Source organism: Cherax quadricarinatus, chromosome 20 (genome assembly GCF_038502225.1).
Source record: "Cherax quadricarinatus isolate ZL_2023a chromosome 20, ASM3850222v1, whole genome shotgun sequence".
NCBI lineage: Eukaryota > Metazoa > Arthropoda > Malacostraca > Decapoda > Parastacidae > Cherax > Cherax quadricarinatus.
This window is the reverse complement of record NC_091311.1, coordinates 42,950,021-42,972,762: the sequence shown is the minus strand read 5'-3', so window position 1 is coordinate 42,972,762 and position 22,742 is coordinate 42,950,021. Positions and strand designations below refer to the sequence as shown.

The 22,742-nt window shown below is 40.2% G+C and overlaps 1 protein-coding gene and 1 long non-coding RNA gene across 3 annotated transcripts in view; both read right to left on the bottom strand.

The window, feature by feature from the left end:
• Positions 1 to 22,742, bottom strand: part of LOC138852996 (uncharacterized) — a 150,182-nt gene that overhangs the window by 36,901 nt on the left and 90,539 nt on the right. The window lies entirely within an intron of this gene.
• The window catches only part of LOC128700895 (uncharacterized), a 91,252-nt gene continuing 68,982 nt past the window's right edge, over positions 473 to 22,742 (bottom strand). For both annotated transcript variants that reach the window (XM_070087011.1, XM_070087012.1), the window contains 3 exons: positions 21,380 to 21,527; positions 14,367 to 14,571; positions 473 to 2,871 (listed from right to left, as the gene is read on the bottom strand). In XM_070087011.1, coding sequence (XP_069943112.1) covers positions 606 to 2,871; positions 14,367 to 14,571; positions 21,380 to 21,527 — 2,619 coding nt within the window. In that variant the 3' untranslated portion in view covers positions 473 to 605. The remainder of the gene's footprint in view (positions 2,872 to 14,366; positions 14,572 to 21,379; positions 21,528 to 22,742) is intronic.

Sequence of the window (22,742 nt, the reverse complement as noted above, 5' to 3'; positions counted from 1 at the left end):
GCTCATTTGTTAATCTACACAAGATAACTTGTTAAGCTCAAGATATATTTTTCATCAGTGAAAGTTGCTACTTAACCCTTAAACTGTCCAAACATAGATCTATGTTCACGTGCATAGCACTCTGAACTTGCTATTGTACATGCTTTATATAAAAAAAAATGTAGATCTATGTTTGGAGTGCTACACACAAACGTAGAGCTACGTCTGGACAGTTTAAGGGGTAATGCTGCTGCTGTTCCACCTATTTCCACTAATCATTACTAATTCTTACTGAATAAGATAACTATTTTTTTGTCCAACAATTACAATAAAATAATTGACAAACTTGTAATTTTTTTTATAAGGCATTATGCATATGCTTACCCTGGTAAGGAACAGTGAAGGTTTTAAGTGGCCTCAACAAATATCTCAGTCATTGGCATGGTAAAGTATTTTGCACAAAAGGCTTGAGAAAAGAATTATCTTTAAGTTTAAAAGTAATGATAATCTTATGAAAACACATTTCCAAAAAGATATTATACTGACCTTGTCTTAAATATGGTAACATGTAAATTGGCATATTAGAAAGAAAATACTGAATGCCATGGTCAGCATCATAAGAACAATTAAATCTGGAGAGCAGGTGTAAGAAGAGAGAGATTACTGTGGTTAGTAGGTCTATGCTGGGTTAAGGGCTGAGAAGGTAAAAGGGTAAGTACAGGTGTGCCTGGTGAACAATCAGTTGGTGGCGAGACATCAGTAATATTATAAATATTGGGATTTTCATGTTCACGCAGGAGCTGATCGGCATATTCAGTAGTAGTGTCTGAAATAGCTGACCCACGAGGCCTTACCTCCTCGACTTTAACCTTAGAATTAGGAGCTAAGAGCTCTGAACTTTTCTGTGAATATTCTTGTGGCATATTAACATAAACATTTTGCCCTCCTTGCTGCTCATCCCCATCAACTATCCCAGTTACTGAAACTATGCTGTTACCTACATCCACATGGTCAATAATCTCAACATTTCCTAAAAATAATTCATTTTTCATTGTGACTAATGGTTCTACTTCTTTACTAACTATTGGGTAGTCAAGCTGATTTTTAATATCTGACACAATTTCTTTCTCTAATAGTATCCTTTCCTTACTATTTACACAGGCAGCTGACAACCTATTGGTGCCTTTCATAATCTGTGAAGACCAAGGTAACAAATTCTGATTATTCAAGATATTTTGAGACTCTGTTATGCAAGGCACAGAAGTAATGACTATAGGTGTTGAGGGATTAGAGTTCACTGAAGTTCCTAAGTGTTCCCCGCAGCTTACACTCACAAGACTACCATTCTTAACAATATGATTGTTAAGCACAACATTGTTCACAACCTGTTTGTTTACAACTACCTTATTATCAGAATAAGGTATACTTTTACCACTCATGGTTCTTGCTGAAGCATTAGTAGTAATTCCTGCATTATGAATACTACCTACAGTCTGAAGCTTCATACCATCCCTAGCTGCTCCTCTAATTATCAACTTAGCAGAATTGTTAACTGAGGTAGTGAAAGAGTTAGAAGAAATAACAGACTGAACTGCAGTACTAGTCACAGTAGTAATTGGCACAGTTGTTCCTTTACTAATGAAGTTATTTGCACTAGATATAGTGCACGTCTGAGAGGGCAGGTGATTATTTCTAATTACCACTGAAGAACTAGTGCGATAAACCTTAGCCAACCGTCCATCTCGACCCTGAACATACTCAACAACATACACTCCCTGACCATCATTTAAAGCAATGTTGGTATCAGGACCAGTAGTTGAAGTAACTGCCATGCCATCTGAATTAATGCTGCCAACAGGTTCCAACATATTATATCCTGATCTTCCATAACACTTAAGGGGTTTTTTGACTGTAAACCAGTCATTTTTACCTGATCCAGAATGCTGTATGCCCACAGGTGACATCATTGGTTCGTCGCTAGGACTTTCCACACCAGCACAAATTGTTATTACTTCCTCTGGGGCTATGTGGTCTCCCACAAATTCCATTGAATCTTCAACCATTTGGGGTGATGCTTCTGTCACCTGGCCATTAATATTATCTTTGGTATCTGTCACACTACCACCTATGATACTGTTGTCTTGCATACCAACAGGATCAGTAGCCTTTTCTAAACTTTTAAGGTCAATATTAAGGGTATTCCACGATGATCTTATATTAACCTTGGGCAATGAGTTATGATCTGAAGGTGGCTGGAAGACATAGGTGCGCAAGTCATCTAGAGCAACTTCCTCCGTTACAACCTCTTCCTCAACTCTCTCTTCCAAAAATATGTCATCCATCTTTTCATGAGAGATGACAGGTAATGGATTTTCCCAGTTATTTACCCCTACATGATTAGACCTAACAGGATTCTTGGATGAACTTAATTTCTTGGGCCCAACAAGCAGACCCGTTTTGCCATTGGTTATCTGCTGAACCCCCAATGCATGTACTAGAGTACTAGATGACATCTGACAACTTCCAACATTTACATTATCACCTGAATGAAGTGACTCCACAGTATGACAGCTATCTTCATCCTCCTCCTCCTCATCCTCCTCCTCCTCCTCCTCCTCTTCTTCTTCATCATCGTCATCCTCCTCCTCCTCCTCCTCTTCCTCACGATCACCCTCTTCAAAGTCAGTCCATATTTGCTCCTCTTCCATCTGCGCAGCAGCTTCAGGACTAATAATCTTTAGAGGCTGACGAGGTCTGCGAGGCTTACGTCCTTGTGTCTTCTTCATGCGGTCAGCTTCCTCTTGTGAAAGTATTATGATAGCTCCCTGGGTGGTTAATAGCTTCCCATGCCGTGTTCTCAGATGTCGTTTGTACGTATTCCGTGTTTTAAACCTGTAAAAAATATATTAATGATTAAATAGAATTAGTATATTAGTACCTTGCTGAGATTAAACTCGGAAGTATTATTTACAATACCACAATACATATTTATCTGACTATAATGATCTTACACATAATCGGGTGTTGAACAAACGCAGCCACGCCAATTTTCACATTCCACGCTATTTCTTTCGCACGCGCCAATTTTCCCCACTTCCTGTTGTTTATGTACATCTAACAAAGACCCTCACCTTGTAGTTGGTCTCGGTCAGACATGCGTTCATTTGCTGTGAACTCCTCGTGTTGTACTCCGTGTGTTTTTTTAATTCATTTTGTTTTCTTGGTTGTTTATGGTACGTTTTTTCTCTTATTTAAGGTTTTTTCTCCATTAAATTGTGCATTATTTTGTATATTTAAGGATTTTTCAAACTGATTATTTTTTCTGTGCTTAAAACTCTTAACGGTTCGTAGGGGTCTAGAACGGACTTGTGCAATATTAGTTTTCTCTGTGTTATTTAAGATTTTTACAATTAGTTTACTATTACACTGTGCATTCTATGGTATAATTAAAAATTTTTGGGCTAAAAAAAAATTACATACAGTTCGTAGGGGTCTGGAGTGGATTAATCATATTTACATACAATCCAATGGGGAAATTAGGTTCGGGTCATGACCAAATCAGGTTGTGACCAGAGTTTTGGAACGAATTATGGTTGTGACCAGAGGCTCCACTGTATATGCATATATTTTTTTTTAACACATCAGCCATTTCCCACCAAGGTAGGGTTACCCAAAACAAAAACCCAAAAAGAAAGAAAAAACTTTCATTATCATTCAACACTTTCACCATCACTCATACATAATCACTGTCTTTGCAGAGGCACTCAGATACAGCAGTTTAGATGTCCCTCCAAACTGCCAATATTCTAAACCCTTCCTTTAGAGTTCAGGCATTGTACTTCCCATTTCCAAGACTCCAGTCTAGCTAACTGCTTTCCCTGAATTCCTTTACAAAATATTTCCCTGCTCACACTCCAACAGCTCGTTAAGTCCCAAAAACCATTTGGCCCCGTTCACTCCTATCTAATACGCTCAATTCTGATAGAAGTTTGCATTAACATTTTATGTACTTAGTGCAATTTAAACTCCACAAAAGTTTATAAAGTTTTTCTTCTTATTTTAACCCTTTGACTGTCGCGGCCGTATATATACGTCTTACGTCCTGGTGTCGCAAAATTTCAAAAAAAAAAAAAAAAAAAAAAAAAAAAAAAAAAAAAAAAAAAAAAAAAAAAAAAAAAAAAAAAAAAAAAAAAAAAAAAAAAAAAAAATTCTTATGAAATGATAGAGAATCTTTTCCCGATTGTAATGACACCAAAAGAAACGAAATTTGATGGAAAACTGACGGAATTATGGTCCCTATTTTTGGCTAATTCCATTGTTCCAGTCGCCCAAACTCATAGCTATTTCTTTAGAACTCCATTTTTTCTATCGATTAAGTACAAGAAACTGCCCATTTACCGATTTCAACTACCTAATAATGTGGTCAGAAATTTGCAATTTGGCCAATTTCACGAAAACTAAAAAATATGACAATTTCAAAATAAGATCCAGAATGAACAATGCAGACATTCCTGGCTCTAAAATAACATTTTCTTTGTTCATCAGTCATGTCTCCAGGCCCCTCTGATATTACTCTTGCTTTCTATTTTGAATTTTTATTCAAACAAAAAATTGAAGACTTACTATTATGCAGACTACTGCAATACTGTAATAATTGTATAAATAACATCAACCCATTCATGACTGCATATTAGAATGGCTAGTTGGACATTTACTGGAAAATGGCATCATTTGCTTACTTTTGAACATTGGCAAAAATCAAACATTTCCCCTACTTTGAGCTCCATTTCTAGGTTCTTTTTATAGTAAAATCAATCAAAATCATCTCTATTTCTATAATATGTCTTCCATTCTATCAAATGAGACCAACAAAACGAGAATACAACCATAAATACTATACGAAAATAGACCACAAAGTCGGCATTTTAATTAAAAAAAACGGTCGGAGTTTTTTTTTCTCATTATGCACTGCGTGCTCCAGGATTTTTTTTATATGGTGCACACTGACCACACAGACCCATTCTCTCACATGTAGGCCTACCAACTTTCTCCTGCTTGATTTGAAGCCGCTAGAATTTATGAGTATATATCCCTTTCAGGGTCCGTCCCGTAGATCTACGGCTTTATGGTGAGTGTCCAAACCGTAGATCAACGCCATGAGCTCAGCTCACTCTGATAAACTGTGAGTGGTACATTTGGGCCTAGATATGAGAGAATACATCTATGTGGTATGTGTGCACCACATAAAACAGATCCTGCAGCACGCTGTGTATAATGAGAGAAAAAAACTGAAATCATGATTTTTCGATTAAAACAGCAACTTTGCAGTGTTTTTTCGTATGTTTTTTATAGGTGTATTTGCGATTTCTTGGTCTCATTTGATAGAATGGAAGACATATTACAGAAATAGAAATGATTTTGATTGGTTTTAGCACTGGAAATGGCTTGAAACTGAGCTCAAAGTAGCGGAAATGTTAAATTTTTGCCGATATTCAAGAGTAAACAAACGACCTCACACGTCTAATACACGTCAGCTGGTGGGTCTAATATACATTCACAAATATGGTGATGATATTTATACAATTATTACAGTATTGCATAACAGTAAATCTTCTATTTTTTGGTGTGAATAAAAATTCATTATGTGAATAAAAAATCAAAATGGACTTAATTGTAAAGCCTCAAAACATAACTAATGAACAGAGGAAATGTTAGTTTAGTGCCAGGAATGCCTACATTGTTTATTCTGGACCCTATTTTGAAATTGGAATATTTTGAACTTTGTGTTAAATTGGCCAAATTAACAATTTCCGATCACTTTATTTTGTAGTTGAAACAGTTGACTTGGCGATTTCTTGTGCTCAATCGATAGAATAGAAGTAATACTAGTGAAATAGCTAAGAATTTGGTTGATTGGAATAATGTAATTGGCCTAAAATGGGAGTCAAAGTCAGCAAAATCGCCGATTCGTAAATATCGCTGACACATCAAAATTCGCGAGAGCATAATTTCGTCAATTTTCCACCAAATTTCGTACTTTTTGTTTTATTACCTTCACAAAAAGATTCTCTACGATTTCATAAGAAAAAATAACAAATTTTTTTTTTGAAAATTCTTGGACACTGGTGCGTGACTCCAGATTTGGGCCTTGGACCCTGAAAGGGATGTACGTCAAACACGGTACCTCGTAAGACGTATATATACGGCTGCGACAGTCAAAGGGTTAAGCTTACACAGAAGAGTTTCCCCAATGGAAATAAGTCACTCTGTCTGACTTTTTTGGGTTATCCTAGGTTCTCTACACATATGCTTGTATGTATGATAATCTAACTGTATTTGTGTGTACCTGAATAAACTTACTAGCCAGACTCGAGTCCTGGAGGAGGGAAATACAGTGCCTGCATTCTGAAGGTGGGGCGAGGATACTTGCAGCTGGAGGGCATCTGAACTGTAGTATCAGTTCACCTCTGGCATGACAGTGAGAGTAAACGATGTTGAAAGTGTTTCTTATTTTTTGGGTCTCTACCTTCATACCTTCATGGGGCATGGCCGGTTTAAAAAAAAATAATCAGCTCTCTTTATAGATATACTGCAATGTATTCAATTTTTGATGCTCTACAATCTTGTGAGTTTGATGTGTTTTAATACTACCAATATAAGCTTTTTTTTTGTTAATGTCTCCTGCTGAGGCAGGGTGACCAATAAAAGAAGAAATACTTTCACTATCATTCATTCTATCCGTCTTGCCAGAGGCATGCACATGCTAGTTTAGATGCCCCTCCAAACTGCAAATATCCCCACCCTTCCTTCAAAGTGCAGACAGTACTTCTCACCTCCCAGACTCAAGTCAGGCTAACTGGTTTCCCTGAATCCCTTCACAAATGTTACCTGGCTCACACTCCAGCAGAGAGTCAAGTCCCTAAAACCATTTGCCTCCATTCACTAACACATTGGATGTCCAAACCCCTTGCACATACAACCTCCTTTACCCCCTCCCTCCAACCTTTCCTAGGGTGACCCCTACCTTGCCTTCCCTCCACTATAGATTTATAAACTCTACAAGTCGTCCTATTTTATGCCTTCCACTCTAAATATCCAAAATACCTCGACAATCCCTTCTCAGTCCTCTGGATAATTTTAGTAACTCTGTACCTCCTCCTAATCTCCAAACTAGGAATTCTCTGCATAATATTTACACCACACATTGCCCTCTGACACAACATCTTCACTGCCTCCAACCTCCTTGCTGCAACATTCACACCCCATGTTTCACAACCATGCAAGTGTTAGTACCACTAAACAGGAGGGCTTCACTTTACAGCATTTCCCTCTATGGCATTTCACATACCTTTTCTTCATCTACTCAGATTTCCTACTATAAATATATTCACCACTCACTAGGAGAAAAATATTTTAAGGTAAGTAATGTGTGTAGTGTTCATGCATTTTTTAAGCCTGGTTCTATTGCTCACTTAAATAGTGGTACCTCGAGTTTTGAACTGCTCCCAACTCGAACAATTATGTAAGTGTATTTGTGTAAGTGCGTTTGTAAGTGTATTTTTGGGAGTCTGAAACGGACTAATCTAATTTACATTAGTCCTTATGGGAACGAACTCGTTTGGTATTAGCACTTGAACAGCATTCTGGAATGAAATAAGTTCAAAACTCGGGGTACCACTGTAAATATATGATAGTGTAAATATGTTACCAGGCTTTTATATGCGTTAGAAACTGAAAAAGCCTATACAGCCTCTCCTCACTTAACAACGGAGTTCCATTCCTAAGACCATGTCAGTAAACAAATTTGTCACCAAGTGAGGAGCATAGTATAATACAGGTCTCCTTCAACATTCGCGTTTTCAACTTTTAGGGGCTTCACACATTCGCGAATTCCCAACCGCTAAATTCCCAGCCGCCAAATCATATTTAAGTTTCCCGCCACCTGGGAGTCCCTATTACCCTCCCTTCGACCCCCGCAACTGGCAGCCAGCCCTCCCACCACTGTGTGGTGATTGTTTTGTTTGTTCATTATTTGCTATTAAACTACAGTATAAATAGCAAACCCATTCATGACTGCATATTGGAATGGCTATTCGGACAAGTATTGGATGGTGACATCATATGTTTACTCTTGAACACAGCAAAGAATCAAACATTTCTGCTACTGCTAATAATAACAATAGTAATAACAATAGTAATAACAATAGTAATAATAATAATAATAATAATAATAATAATAATAATAATAATAATAATAAATACAATAGAATTGAAGAAGGAAATTGTACAAAAATACGAGGGTTGAAGCAATAGTGGAGGGAGTGGTTGACACATCGTCAGTGTGGTTTTGTTTATGCTGGAGTGAGCATTAGTCTCCGTGCTGTTCCAAACATTTCACAATAATTCAGTGTGTTTGGTGCTTGTAGATTGAGTGCGACTGGAGTGGTAGAGGCAGTGGGTGAGGCAGTGGGTGAGGCAGTGGGCGAGGCAGCAGTTGAGGCAGTGGTTGAGGCAATGGTTGAGGCAGCGGTTGAGGCAATGGTTGAGGCAGCGGTTGAGGCAATGGTAGAGGCAGTGGTAGAGGCAGTGGTAGAGGCAGTGGTAGAGGCAGTAGTAGAGGCAGTGGTTGAGGCAGCGGGTGAGGCAGTGGGTGAAGCAGCGGTTGAGGCAATGGTAGAGGCAGCGGTTGAGGCAATGGTAGAGGCAGCAGTTGAGGCAGTGGTATTTAATAACATATACGTTATTAATAATACTGGTACATGTTGTTATTAATAACATTTATTATTATTATAGGTAGTAGGCTGGTAGACAGCAACTGCCCAGGGAGGTACTACTGTCCTGCCAAGTGAGTGTAAAGCAAAAGCCTGTAATTGTTTTACATGATGGTAGGATTGCTGGTTTCCCTTTTTCTGTCTCAAACATGCAAGATTTCAGACACATCTTGCTACTTCTACTTACACTTATGTCACACTACACATACATGTACAAGCATATATATATACACACACCCCTCTGGGTTTTCTGCTATTTTCTTTCTAGTTCTTGTTTATTTCCTCTTATCTCCATGGGGAAGTGGAACAGAATTCTTCCTCCGTAAGCCACGCGTGTTGTAAGAGGCGATTAAAATGCCGGGAGCAAGGGGCTAGTAACCCCTTCTCCTGTATATATTACTAAATGTACAAGGAGAAACTTTCGTTTCTCCTTTTGAGCCACCCCGCCTCGGTCGGATACGGCCGGTGTGTTGAAAGAAAAGATTATTATTATTAATAACATGCATGTTATTAACCCTTAAATTGTCCAAACAGATCTATGTTCACATGCGTAGTGCTCCAAAAGTAGATCTACGTTTTTTTTTACATATTTTCAAACAAAAAAAAAAAAAAAAAAAAAGAAAAAATTTTTTTTTAAAAGTTTTTAAATGTAAAAAAAAAAAAAAAAAAAGATTATTTTTTTACATATTTTCAAATGTTGAAAAAACATAGATCTATGTTTGAACAGTTTAAGGGTTAAATACCACTGCCTCTACCACTCCAGTCGTACTCAATCTACAAGCCCCAAACACAATGAATTATTGTGAAATGTTTGGAAGAGCACGGAGACTAATGCTCACTCCAGCATAAACAAAGCCACACTGACGATGTGTCAACCACTCCCTCCACTATTGCTTCAACCCTCGTATTTTTGTACAATTTCCTTCTTCAATTCTACCGTATTTATTATTATTATTATTACTATTGTTATTAATAGCAGTAGCAGAAATGATTGATTCTTTGCCGTGTTCAAGAGTGAACATATGATGTCACCGTCCAATACCTGTCCGAATAGCCATTCCAAAATGCAGTCATGAATGGGTTTACTTTATTTACACTGTAGTTTAATAGCAAATAATGAACAAACAAAACGCTCACCACACAGTGGTGGGAGGGCTGGCTGCCCGTTGCGGGGGTCGGAAGGAGGGTAGTAGGGACTCCCAGTGGTTGAGGCAGTGGTGGAGGCAGTGGTATTTAATAACATACATGTTATTAAACCATAACGTGTATGTATTTAGTACAATTTACGACGTTTTCACGTATTTTATGATTGTTCATGGTTCAACAAGTTAAGGAAGCAGTATTGTATTATATTTTCCTACAATATATTTTTCAACATTTGCGAGGCTCTTGATCCCCTAACCCTCGCGAATGTTGAGGGAGACCTGTAGTAGTGGATTTGTGTCAACCATCTTTGACATTGCTTTAATGTCAACTTTGCACCATTTACAACATTTCTGGTATATTTTTAAATGTTTATATAATAGTTTACTGTATATTGTAATAAACAGAATAGAGGAAATCAGCACTAATATACATTATTTAGGTATGAATTCTGGTCCGAGAGCCCATCGTAAGTCCCGAGTCATCGGTAAACAAGGCTATATTTTACTTTACAGCAGTAGCCTGGAACCTAACCTGCAGCATAAGCAGGGTCCTCCTGCCTCGTGGAAAACATTCTTTGTCTCCACAGATGCCTCAATGCACTACCCATCTTTTTCCTTTATCAGTTCTATGGTTTACCTTGTCTTTCATATACAGGAGGACCCCAATTATATGGCTGGTTAGGTTCCAGGCTACCATTATTTTTTATTATCACACTGGCCGATTCCCACCAAGGCAGGGTGGCCCGAAAAAGAAAAACTTTCACCATCATTCACTCCATCACTGTCTTGCCAGAAGGGTGCTTTACACTACAGTTTTTAAACTGCAACATTAGCACCCCTCCTTCAGAGTGCAGGCACTGTACTTCCCATCTCCAGGACTCAAGTCCGGCCTGCCGGTTTCCCTGAATCCCTTCATAAATGTTACTTTGCTCACACTCCAACAGCACGTCAAGTATTAAAAACCATTTGTCTCCATTCACTCCTATCAAACACGCTCACGCATGCCTGCTGGAAGTCCAAGCCCCTCGCACACAAAACCTCCTTTACCCCCTCCCTCCAACCCTTCCTAGGCCGACCCCTACCCCGCCTTCCTTCCACTACAGACTGATACACTCTTGAAGTCATTCTGTTTCGCTCCATTCTCTCTACATGTCCGAACCACCTCAACAACCCTTCCTCAGCCCTCTGGACAACAGTTTTGGTAATCCCGCACCTCCTCCTAACTTCCAAACTACGAATTCTCTGCATTATATTCACACCACACATTGCCCTCAGACATGACATCTCCACTGCCTCCAGCCTTCTCCTCGCTGCAACATTCATCACCCACGCTTCACACCCATATAAGAGGGTTGGTAAAACTATACTCTCATACATTCCCCTCTTTGCCTCCAAGGACAAAGTTCTTTGTCTCCACAGACTCCTAAGTGCACCACTCACTCTTTTTCCCTCATCAATTCTATGATTCACCTCATCTTTCATAGACCCATCCACTGACACGTCCACTCCCAAATATCTGAATACGTTCACCTCCTCCATACTCTCTCCCTCCAATCTGATATTCAATCTTTCATCACCTAATCTTTTTGTTATCCTCATAACCTTACTCTTTCCTGTATTCACCTTTAATTTTCTTCTTTTGCACACCCTACCAAATTCATCCACCAATCTCTGCAGCTTCTCTTCAGAATCTCCCAAGAGCACAGTGTCATCAGCAAAGAGCAGCTGTGACAACTCCCACTTTATGTGTAATTCTTTATCTTTTAACTCCACGCCTCTTGCCAAGACCCTCGCATTTACTTCTCTTACAACCCCATCTATAAATATATTAAACAACCACGGTGACATCACACATCCTTGTCTAAGGCCTACTTTTACTGGGAAAAAATTTCCCTCTTTCCTACATACTCTAACTTGAGCCTCACTATCCTCGTAAAAACGCTTCACTGCTTTCAGTAACCTACCTCCTACACCATACACTTGCAACATCTGCCACATTGCCCCCCTATCCACCCTGTCATATGCCTTTTCCAAATCCATAAATGCCACAAAGACCTCTTTAGCCTTATCTAAATACTGTTCACTTATATGTTTCACTGTAAACACCTGGTCCACACACCCCCTACCTTTCCTAAAGCCTCCTTGTTCATCTGCTATCCTATTCTCCGTCTTACTCTTAATTCTTTCAATTATAACTCTACCATACACTTTACCAGGTACACTCAACAGACTTATCCCCCTATAATTTTTGCACTCTCTTTTATCCCCTTTGCCTTTATACAAAGGAACTATGCATGCTCTCTGCCAATCCCTAGGTACCTTACCCTCTTCCATACATTTATTAAATAATTGCACCAACCACTCCAAAACTATATCCCCACCTGCTTTTAACATTTCTATCTTTATCCCATCAATCCCGGCTGCCTTACCCCCTTTCATTTTACCTACTGCCTCACGAACTTCCCCCACACTCACAACTGGCTCTTCCTCACTCCTACAAGATGTTATTCCTCCTTGCCCTATACACGAAATCACAACTTCCCTATCTTCATCAACATTTAACAATTCCTCAAAATATTCCCTCCATCTTCCCAATACCTCTAACTCTCCATTTAATAACTCTCCTCTCCTATTTTTAACTGACAAATCCATTTGTTCTCTAGGCTTTCTTAACTTGTTAATCTCACTCCAAAACTTTTTCTTATTTTCAACAAAATTTGTTGATAACATCTCACCCACTCTCTCATTTGCTCTCTTTTTACATTGCTTCACCACTCTCTTAACCTCTCTCTTTTTCTCCATATACTCTTCCCTCCTTGCATCACTTCTACTTTGTAAAAACTTCTCATATGTTAACTTTTTCTCCCTCTTTACATCATCATTCCACCAATCGCTCCTCTTCCCTCCTGCACCCACTTTCCTGTAACCACAAACTTCTGCTGAACACTCTAACACTACATTTTTAAACCTACCCCATACCTCTTCGACCCCATTGCCTATGCTCTCATTAGCCCATCTATCCTCCAATAGCTGTTTATATCTTACCCTAACTGTCTCCTCTTTTAGTTTATAAACCTTCACCTCTCTCTTCCCTGATGCTTCTATTCTCCTTGTATCCCATCTACCTTTTACTCTCAGTGTAGCTACAACTAGAAAGTGATCTGATATATCTGTGGCCCCTCTATAAACATGTACATCCTGAAGTCTACTCAACAGTCTTTTATCTACCAATACATAATCCAACAAACTACTGTCATTTCGCCCTACATCATATCGTGTATACTTATTTATCCTCTTTTTCTTAAAATATGTATTACCTATAACTAAACCCCTTTCTATACAAAGTTCAATCAAAGGGCTCCCATTATCATTTACACCTGGCACCCCAAACTTACCTACCACACCCTCTCTAAAAGTTCCTCCTACTTTAGCATTCAGGTCCCCCACCACAACTACTCTCTCACTTGGTTCAAAGGCTCCTATACATTCACTTAACATCTCCCAAAATCTCTCTCTCTCCTCTGCATTCCTCTCTTCTCCAGGTGCATACACGCTTATTATGACCCACTTCTCGCATCCAACCTTTACTTTAATCCACATAATTCTTGAATTTACACATTCATATTCTCTTTTCTCCTTCCATAACTGATCATTTAACATTACTGCTACCCCTTCCTTTGCTCTAACTCTCTCAGATACATCAGATTTAATCCCATTTATTTCCCCCCACTGAAACTCTCCTACCCCCTTCAGCTTTGTTTCGCTTAGAGCCAGGACATCCAACTTCTTTTCATTCATAACATCAGCAATCATCTGTTTCTTGTCATCCGCACTACATCCACGCACATTTAAGCATCCCAGTTTTATAAGTTTTTCTTCTTCTCTTTTTTAGTAAATGTATACAGGAGAAGGGGTTACTAGCCCATTGCTCCCGGCATTTTAGTCGCCTCATACGACACGCATGGCTTACGGAGGAAAGATTCTTTTCCACTTCCCCATGGACAATAGAAGAAATAAAAAAGAACAAGAGCTATTTAGAAAAAGGAGAAAAACCTAGATGTATGTATATATATATATGCATGTGCGTGTCTGTGAAGTGTGACCAAAGTGTAAGTAGGAGTAGCAAGATATCCCTGTTATCTAGCGTGTTTATGAGACAGAAAAAGAAACCAGCAATCCTACCATCATGCAAAACAGTTACAGGTTTTTGTTTCACAGTCATCTGGCAGGACGGTAGTACTTCCCTGGGTGGTTGCTGTCTACCAACCTACTACCTATACAGGCTACCATTGTAAAACAAAAATTGTGTTCAAGTGAATCCCCCCCCTTTTTTCACTTTTAAATGCGTATAAATGCCTGATAACATGTTTACACTACACAAATCACCCGCACATAGGAGAGAGAAGCGTATGACAAAGTTTTAATCCAACTTGGACCATATTTATCTGTATTCATGAGCAACAAAACCTACCTCATCAAACAATCTGAACACTCGTATGGACTCTCTCCAGTATGACGGCGACGGTGTTCTTTGAAGTGTGAAGGATGACGAAATTTGCGGCCACAATCCACACAGGTAAAACGTGTTTGATTGGTGTGGATTAACATGTGATAGTTTAACGAGTGCTGTCGTGTGAACACTGCTTCACAGATTCGACATTCATATGGCCGGATACCTACACGAAGAAAGTAAATAAAATATGTTAAAACTCTCTCAGGCAAACACTTTTAGAATAATTATGTCAGTTTCTATACAATTCAAAATAAAAATTTGTTACCTGTATTTGACTTGAAAAGTGGTATGATTGTGAAATGGATGGATAACTAAAAGAAACGAGGCTAATTTATATAGAGAATGAAAGAATAAAAATTCTAGGAAGGGCAAACATGGCAAGTGAACAACATAAGGAGTGGTAATGAACAGAACAATACCAATGATGTTATCGTGAAAAGCAGTACAAAATGTGAAGTTATTATATATCTTTAAAACCTAATTTCCTGAAATATTTCATTCTTTTCAGCATGTTCCTCCACACACCATGAGAAGTGTAGTGAGGATAAAGATGAGCTAAGTTTTGACACTGTAGTCTTAATAAAACTTATGCATAATAATGGGAGCAGAGGCATAGCCAGGGAGAGAGACAAGTCCCTCTCAAACCCAACCCTTCTCACTTGTATAAGAGAATAAGAATATGTAATAAAATATATGCTATACTTAGGCATTTTTATTGCTAAAAAGTTTCAACTTGTCTGCATTGCATGTAATTTATAACAGAATATGAAATAAAGATGTAAATAGCAGATGTTGGCAACCAGACAACCTTAAGAACAGAGAAGCATTGCAGTATGCTTACTGGGATATGCTAGGCAAAGCAAGTCCTATAATACTTAATCATAATCATGGTACGAGAATACCAAAAAACTGTAGGTGATAAAGACGATCAGTAATTAGAAGCTTCATTATGGCATTAAAAGAACAAAAATGCACAACACCATGACTGGAACAATACACTAATAACCCGCACATAGGAGAAAGAAACTTATGATTTTATGGTCCAACTTGGACGATTAACCAGTTACACACTAACACACGAAGGTAAGGGAGCCAGTACATATACAAGAGGAAAGCAAGGATGGCACAAAGATAGGAGGAGGAAAGAAGGAATTGGGCATAGTAGAGGTAGAGGTAATGTTGGTAGTGGAAGTAGTAGTGATGATGGTGGTAGTAATAGGATGGGGGAGTAGAGGTAGTGGCACAAGAGAAAGTGGAGTGAAGTGAGGTAGAGGCAGTGGTGTTAGTATGTAGTAGAAGTAGCAGTAGAGGCAGTGATGGTAGCATGAAGTAGAAGTAGCAGTAGAGGCAGTAAGTAGTAGTAGTAGTTAGTAGTAGTAGTTAGTAGTAGTAGTTAGTAGTAGTTAGTAGCAGTAGTTAGTAGTAGTAGTTAGTAGTAGTAGTAGTAGTTAGTAGTAGTAGTAGTTAGTAGTAGCTAGTAGTAGTAGTTAGTAGTAGTAGTAGTTAGTAGTAGCTAGTAGTAGTAGTAGTTAGTAGTAGTATTGTTAGTAGTAGTGTAGCAGTACAGTAGCACAGCAGCAGTAGCACCAGAGCAGACAGCAGCACCATTGCAGCAGCACCAGTAGCAGCAGCAATTAGCAGCAGTACAGTAGCATGCAGCAAAGCACAGACCAGCAGCACCAGCAGCAGCAGCACCAGCAGGCAGCAGCACCAGCAGCAGGCAAACAGTGCAGCACCAGCAGCAGCACAGCAAGCAGCAGCAGCACCAGCAGTAGCACTAGCAGCTAAGACTAGCAGCACCAGCAGTAGCAATTAGCAGCAGCAATTAGCAGCACACAGCAGGCACCAGCAGCAGCACCAGTAGCAGCAACTCAGTAGCAGCACACCAGCAGCAGCAGTACCAGCAGCAGAGCACCAGGCAGCAGCACCAGTGCAGCAGCAGCATAGCAGCAGCAGCAGCAACCAGCAGCAGCACCAGCAGCAGCAGCAGCACAGCAGCAGCAGTAGCACCAGCAGCAGCACCAGGCAGCACCAGAGCAGAGCACAGCAGTGCAGCACCAAGTGGCAGCAGCACGCAGCAGCAGCAATAGCAGCAGCAACCAGCAGCAGCAACTCAGCAGCAGCAATCTAGTAGCAGCAATAGCAGCAGCAATTAGCAGCAGCAGTAACAGCAGCAGCACCAGTGCAGCAAGCAGCACCAGCAGCAGCAGCAGAGCAGCAGCACCAGCAGCAGCACCAGCAGCAGCAACCAGCAGCAGCACAGCAGCAGCACTCGTAGCCCAGCAGCAGCACCAGGCAGCAACCAGCACCACCAGAGCAGTAGCACCAGTGCAGCACCAGAGCAGCACTAGCAGGCAGTAAACTGCAGCAGTACACTCAGTAGCAGCAACAGCAGTAGCAAATTAGTAGCAGCACAATAGCAGTAGACAATTAGCAGCAGTACACCAGTAGCAGTAAATCAGCAGTAAACACTCAGCAGTAGCAGTAAATTAGTAGAGCAGTAATAGTAGCAGTAGCATCAGTAGCAGCACAGTAGCAGCAGTGAATCAGTAGCAGCAGCAGTAGCACCAGCAGTCAGCAGTAAATTAGTAGCAGTAGTAATAGCAGCAGTAACTGCAGTAGCAGTAATGTCAGTAGCAGTAAATTAGCAGCAGTCACTAGCAGTCAGCACTAGCAGTAGTAGCAATTAGTAGCAGCACTAGTAGTAGCAGTAACCAGTGCAGCAATTAGGCAGTATATAAATTAGCAGCAGCAGTAAATTAGCAGCACCAGTAGAACTAGTAGCAGCAGTACTAGTAGACCAGCAGCAGAAATTAGCAGTAGTATACAGTAGCAGTGCACAGGCAGCACCAGTGAGTAGCACAGTGCATCAGTAGCAGCACAGAGCAGCAGAATTAGCAGCAGCAGCAGCAATGTAGCAGCAAGCAGACAGCAAGTAGCAGCAATTAGTAGAGCAGCAATTAGCAGTAGCAGCACAGCAGCAGCAGCAGCACAGTAGAGTAAGCAATTGCAGTAGAGCAGCACAGTAGCAGACTCAGCAGAGCAGCATTACAGGTAGTAGTAGCAGTAATTAGTAGTAGTAGCAGTAATTAGTAGTAGTAGCAGTAATTAGTAGTAGTAGCAGTAATTAGTAGTAGTAGCAGTAATTAGTAGTAGTAGCAGTAATTAGTAATAGTAGTAATTAGTAATAGTAGTAATTAGTAATAGTAGTAATTAGTAATAGTAGTAATTAGTAATAGTAGTAATTAGCAGTAGCAGTAGAAGAGGAAGTCTAAGGACAAGAATAAGGAGCACTGTAGAAGAGCTAATGGCTCACGAGGGTGGGACCAAAAACATAGGGGGAAAAACGGCAGGACAGAACACACTAAATTTCATGGTTTACATCAAAGCATTTTAACAATGCTGACAATTATTTTAACAATGATGACTATTATTTTGGGGCAGACTTACTCGGATGTCAGACAGTTAACCAAAATCATGCAAATTTCTTCCATTTAATACGTAGAGAGATAATGAGCACTAGCAGCAAGACATTCAAGCACTGAGAGAACGACCATAAACACTATGAAAATTCATGACTGTCACTGGCATGCATTCCACTTAACTTGTAAACACTGTACCACATATTTCTGACCTTGCCAATAAGTAGAGGAAGAACCCTTTAGACTGCTCACTCATAAAATGTTTTTTACATTCTACAATGGTCACATCCAGGTTAGCTTTGCTCTCCAATGAAAGAACTGGCTACTGAAGTAATATATATATACAGTGGACCCCCGCATAACGGACGCCTTGCATAGCGGACAATCCGCATAGCGGACGCTTTGTTCGCTAAAATTTTGCCCCGCATAGCGCCCAAAAACCCGCTCAGCGGCCTTCGTCCGAGACGCGTCCAATGTGCGGCCTGAGCCAGCCTCATATGTTCCGCCGGTGGCATTGTTTACCAGCCAGCCTCCGTGGTAACATTCAAGCATACAATCGGAATATTTCGTATTATTGCAGTGTTTTCGGTGCTGTTTCTGGAAAATAAGTGACCATGGGCCCCAAGAAAGCTTCTAGTTCCAACCCTACAGCAATAAGGGTTAGAATTCCTATAGAAATGAAGAAAGAGATCATTGATAAGTATGAAAGTGGAGTGCGTATCACCGACCTGGTCAGGTTGTACAAGAAACCCAAATCAACCATCTCTTCTATTGTGGGCAAGAAAACGGCAATCAAGGAAGCTGTTCTTGCCAAAGGTTTAACTGTGTTTTCGAAACAAAGATCGCAAGTGATGGAAGATGTTGAGAGACTCTTATTGGTGTGGATAAATGAAAAACAGCTAGCAGGAGATAGAGTCTCTCAAGCGATCATATGTGAAAAGGCTAGGAAGTTGCATGAGGATTTAATTAAAAAAAGGCCTGCAACTAGTGATGATGTGAGTGAATTTAAGGCCAGCAAAGGTTGGTTTGAGAGATTTAAGAAGCGTAGTGGCATACATAGTGTGATACGGCATGGTGAGGCTGCCAGTTCGGACCACAAAGCGGCTGAAAAATATGTGCAGGAATTCAAGGAGTACATAGAAACTGAAGGACTGAAACCTGAACAAGTGTTTAATTGTGATGAAACAGGCCTGTTCTGGAAGAAAATGCCAAGCAGGACCTACATTACTCAGGAGGAAAAGGCACTCCCAGGACATAAGCCTATGAAAGACAGGCTTACTTTGTTGATGTGTGCCAATGCTAGTGGTGATTGCAAAGTTAAGCCTTTATTAGTGTATCACTCTGAAACTCCCAGAGCGTTCAGGCAAAAGAATGTCCTCAAGGATAATTTGTGTGTGCTGTGGAGGGCAAACAGTAAGGCATGGGTCACTAGGGAATTTTTCTATAACTGGTTACACCATGCATTTGCCCCCAATGTGAAAGATTACCTAACTGAAAAGAAATTAGAACTTAAGTGCCTCCTGGTGTTAGACAATGCCCCTGGTCATCCTACAGACGTGGCAGAGCGACTTTATGGGGACATGAGCTTCATTAAGGTGAAGTTTTTGCCTCCTAATACCACTCCTCTCCTGCAGCCCATGGACCAGCAGGTCATTTCCAACTTCAAGAAACTGTACACAAAAGCTCTGTTTCAGAAGTGCTTTGAAGTGACCACAGACACTCGATTGACTCTAAAAGAGTTTTGGAAGGATCACTTTAATATCCTCAATTGTGTAAACCTTATAGGTAAGGCTTGGGAGGGAGTGACTAAGAGAACCTTGAACTCTGCTTGGAAGAAACTGTGGCCAGAATGTGTAGACAAAAGGGATTTTGAAGGGTTTGAGGCTAACCCTGAGAGGAGTATACCAGTTGAGGAATCAATTGTGGCATTGGGGAAGTCCTTGGGGTTGGAGGTTAGTGGGGATGATGTGGAAGAGTTGGTGGAGGAGGACAATGAAGAACTAACCACAGATGAGCTGATAGATCAACTTCAAGAGCAAGAGGCCAGACCTGCGGAAACTGGTTCAAAGGAGGGGAGAGAGAAATTGAAGGAATTGCCTACTTCAAAGATTAAGGAAATGTGTGCAAAATGGCTTGAAGTGCAAACCTTTTTTGATGAAAATCACCCTCACACAGCTATTGCAAGCCGTGCTGGTGACTGTTACAATGACAATGTTGTGAACCACTTTAGACAAATCATAAAGGAACGAGAGGTACAGGCCACTATGGACAGATATGTTGTGCGAAAGAAGTCCAGTGACTCTGAAGCTGGTCCTAGTGGCATTAAAAGAAGAAGGGAAGTAACCCCACAAAAGGACTTGCCTCCTCAAGTCTTAATGGAAGGGGATTCCCCTTCTAAACACTAACACTCTCTCTCCCCTCCTCCCATCCCATCAATCATCACCAGATCTTCAATAAAAGTAAGTGTCATGTAATTGTGCATGCCTTTTTCAGTTTGTGTGTACTAAAATTAACATTTTTTTGTGGTAAAAAAATTTTTTTTTCATACTTTTGGGTGTCTTGCACGGATTAATTTTATTTCCATTATTTCTTATGGGGAAAATTCATTCACATAGCGAACATTTCGCATAACAGCCAGCCCTCTTGCACGGATTAAGGTCGCTATGCGGGGGTCCACTGTATATATTTTTTTTCAACAAGTCGGCCGTCTCCCACCAAGGCAGGGTGACCCAAAAAGAAAATACTTTCATCATCATTCAACACTTTCACCTCACTCACACAATCACTGTTTTTGCAGAGGTGCTCAGAATACAACAGTTTAGAAGTATATACGTATAGAGATACACAACATATCCCTCCAAATATTAAAAACGTCAAATATTAAAAACCATTTGGCTCTATTTACTCCTATCAAATACGCTCATGCATGCTTGCTGGAAGTCCAAGCCCCTCTCGAAATCATTCTGTTTCGTTCCATTCTCTTTACATGTTCAAACCACCTCAACAATCCTGCCTCAGCCCTCTGGAAAACAGTTTTGGTAATCCCGCACCTCTTCCTAACTTCCAAACTACGAATTCTCTGCATCATATTCACACTTACACATTGCCCTCAGACATGACATCTCCACTGCCTCCAGCCTTCTCCTCACTGCAACATTCATCACCCATGCTTCACAACCACATAAGAGCGTTGGTAAAACCATGCTCTCATACATTCCCCTCTTTGCTTCCAAGGACAAAGTTTTGTCTCCACAGACTCCTAAGTGCACCGCTCACCCTTTTCCCCTCATCAATTCCATGATTCACCTCATCTTTCATCGATCCATCTGCTGACATGTCCACTCCCAATTACAGAGCAAGATGCATACACATGTATACTTATTGTAAAACTTTTTATTTATATTTTAATTTTAAAAGTGTATAATTAATTTACATTCTTTTATGAGAACTCGCTCCTTGACATAACCTGGCTATGCCTCAATAACAGTCAAATGAGCCCTCTGATCTCTTATCATATTTATCAGTGAAACTAAAGACCAGAATAGCTACCTGCATGACTGCGGTAATGGGACAGAAGTGTGGACGGAGCAGTGAACAGACGGGGCGGATGACAAATCTTACATTCGAGAGTATCCAGAGCCATAACAGACTGTGATCTTATTTCCGTAATTAGCTTCAGAGCCATCTCCTTTTCTGCCTGCAATGTAAAAATATATAACAGTAAGAATTTTTAATTAAAATTCTGTTAGCTTTCATCTCTAAAGTATGAAACTAGGACATAATAAATACATTTAACTTAATGCTTACCCCTGAGCAACTTGGCTCTTCATGAGATTACACCTCACCCAGTTTAATAAAGTCAACATTTGAATTTGATTACATTCACTTGCTCTCACTAAACTTCAGTTTTCCCAATAAAATAAAAAATTAAAAAACAAGTGGGGATAGTGTTAAGACTTTGCATTAGGAAAATTTAAAGACAGTTTAAAAAATTAGGGGAAAGTTTGGAAGTATAAATAAAAATTTAAACCTCCTTGCAAAGAAAAAGGGCAGTTTTGGGGGAAGGGTTATTTTACAATAAACAATTGTTAGAAGACATAGGGCAAATTAAAAATTTTGCCCAACTTTTATTACTTGAAGTTTTTAATACAAAGTAGGCGGGGAGCAGTGAGAGGTGAAGGGGGTATTTTCCAAATCCCCCAAAAAATTGGGAAAATTTGGGGTTGTCAGTTTTTCCCGGGGAAAAGTTCATTTCCCCGGTCGAACCCCAAAAGATCGGAAGTGGGGAGACTTAAATCGTGGGGGGGTGCAGGGAAATTTTAGTGGAGTAGTAGTGGAGAGTTTTGGGGGTCATGCCCCTCTCAGACCCAAACCCTTCCCCCAAAAGCTTTTTAAAGGGGCAAACCAAAGACCAAGTGTTGCATTTGAAAAGATAAACCCAAATTTATATAAATAAAACGGGGTTTTTAAAACACATATGCAACAGTTAAAAATCTTTTTCCAAAATTTCCCTAGGTGGGTTTTTTATCAATCAAAAGTAGGGGGGAAAAGCGGTAGATGTAAAGCGTTTAACCATTTCCATCACCCCTGGGGGTGAAGGGGTTTTTCAGCCCTTCGCCTGGGAAGTTCATTTCCCCAAGGGGGGAAACCCCTTCCCGAAGATCAAGCGATAGGCGGATTTTTAAAAACCCCGTAAAGGGAGGTGCGGGGTGGGGGTATTTAGAGTAGGGGAGACCGGGAACCTCCAGACCCCTTCCCTCATTTGGTTTTCCCCTGCTGGCCAAGAGCCGGGCCAAGGACGGGATTTAAAAATGGTTTAATACAATGGCAGGTTGTTGGGTAAAAAGGCGCAAAGCATTTTTGTTCAACGCCCACAGAGGCTTTTGTGGGTCCCCAAAGGAAGGCAGGGGGC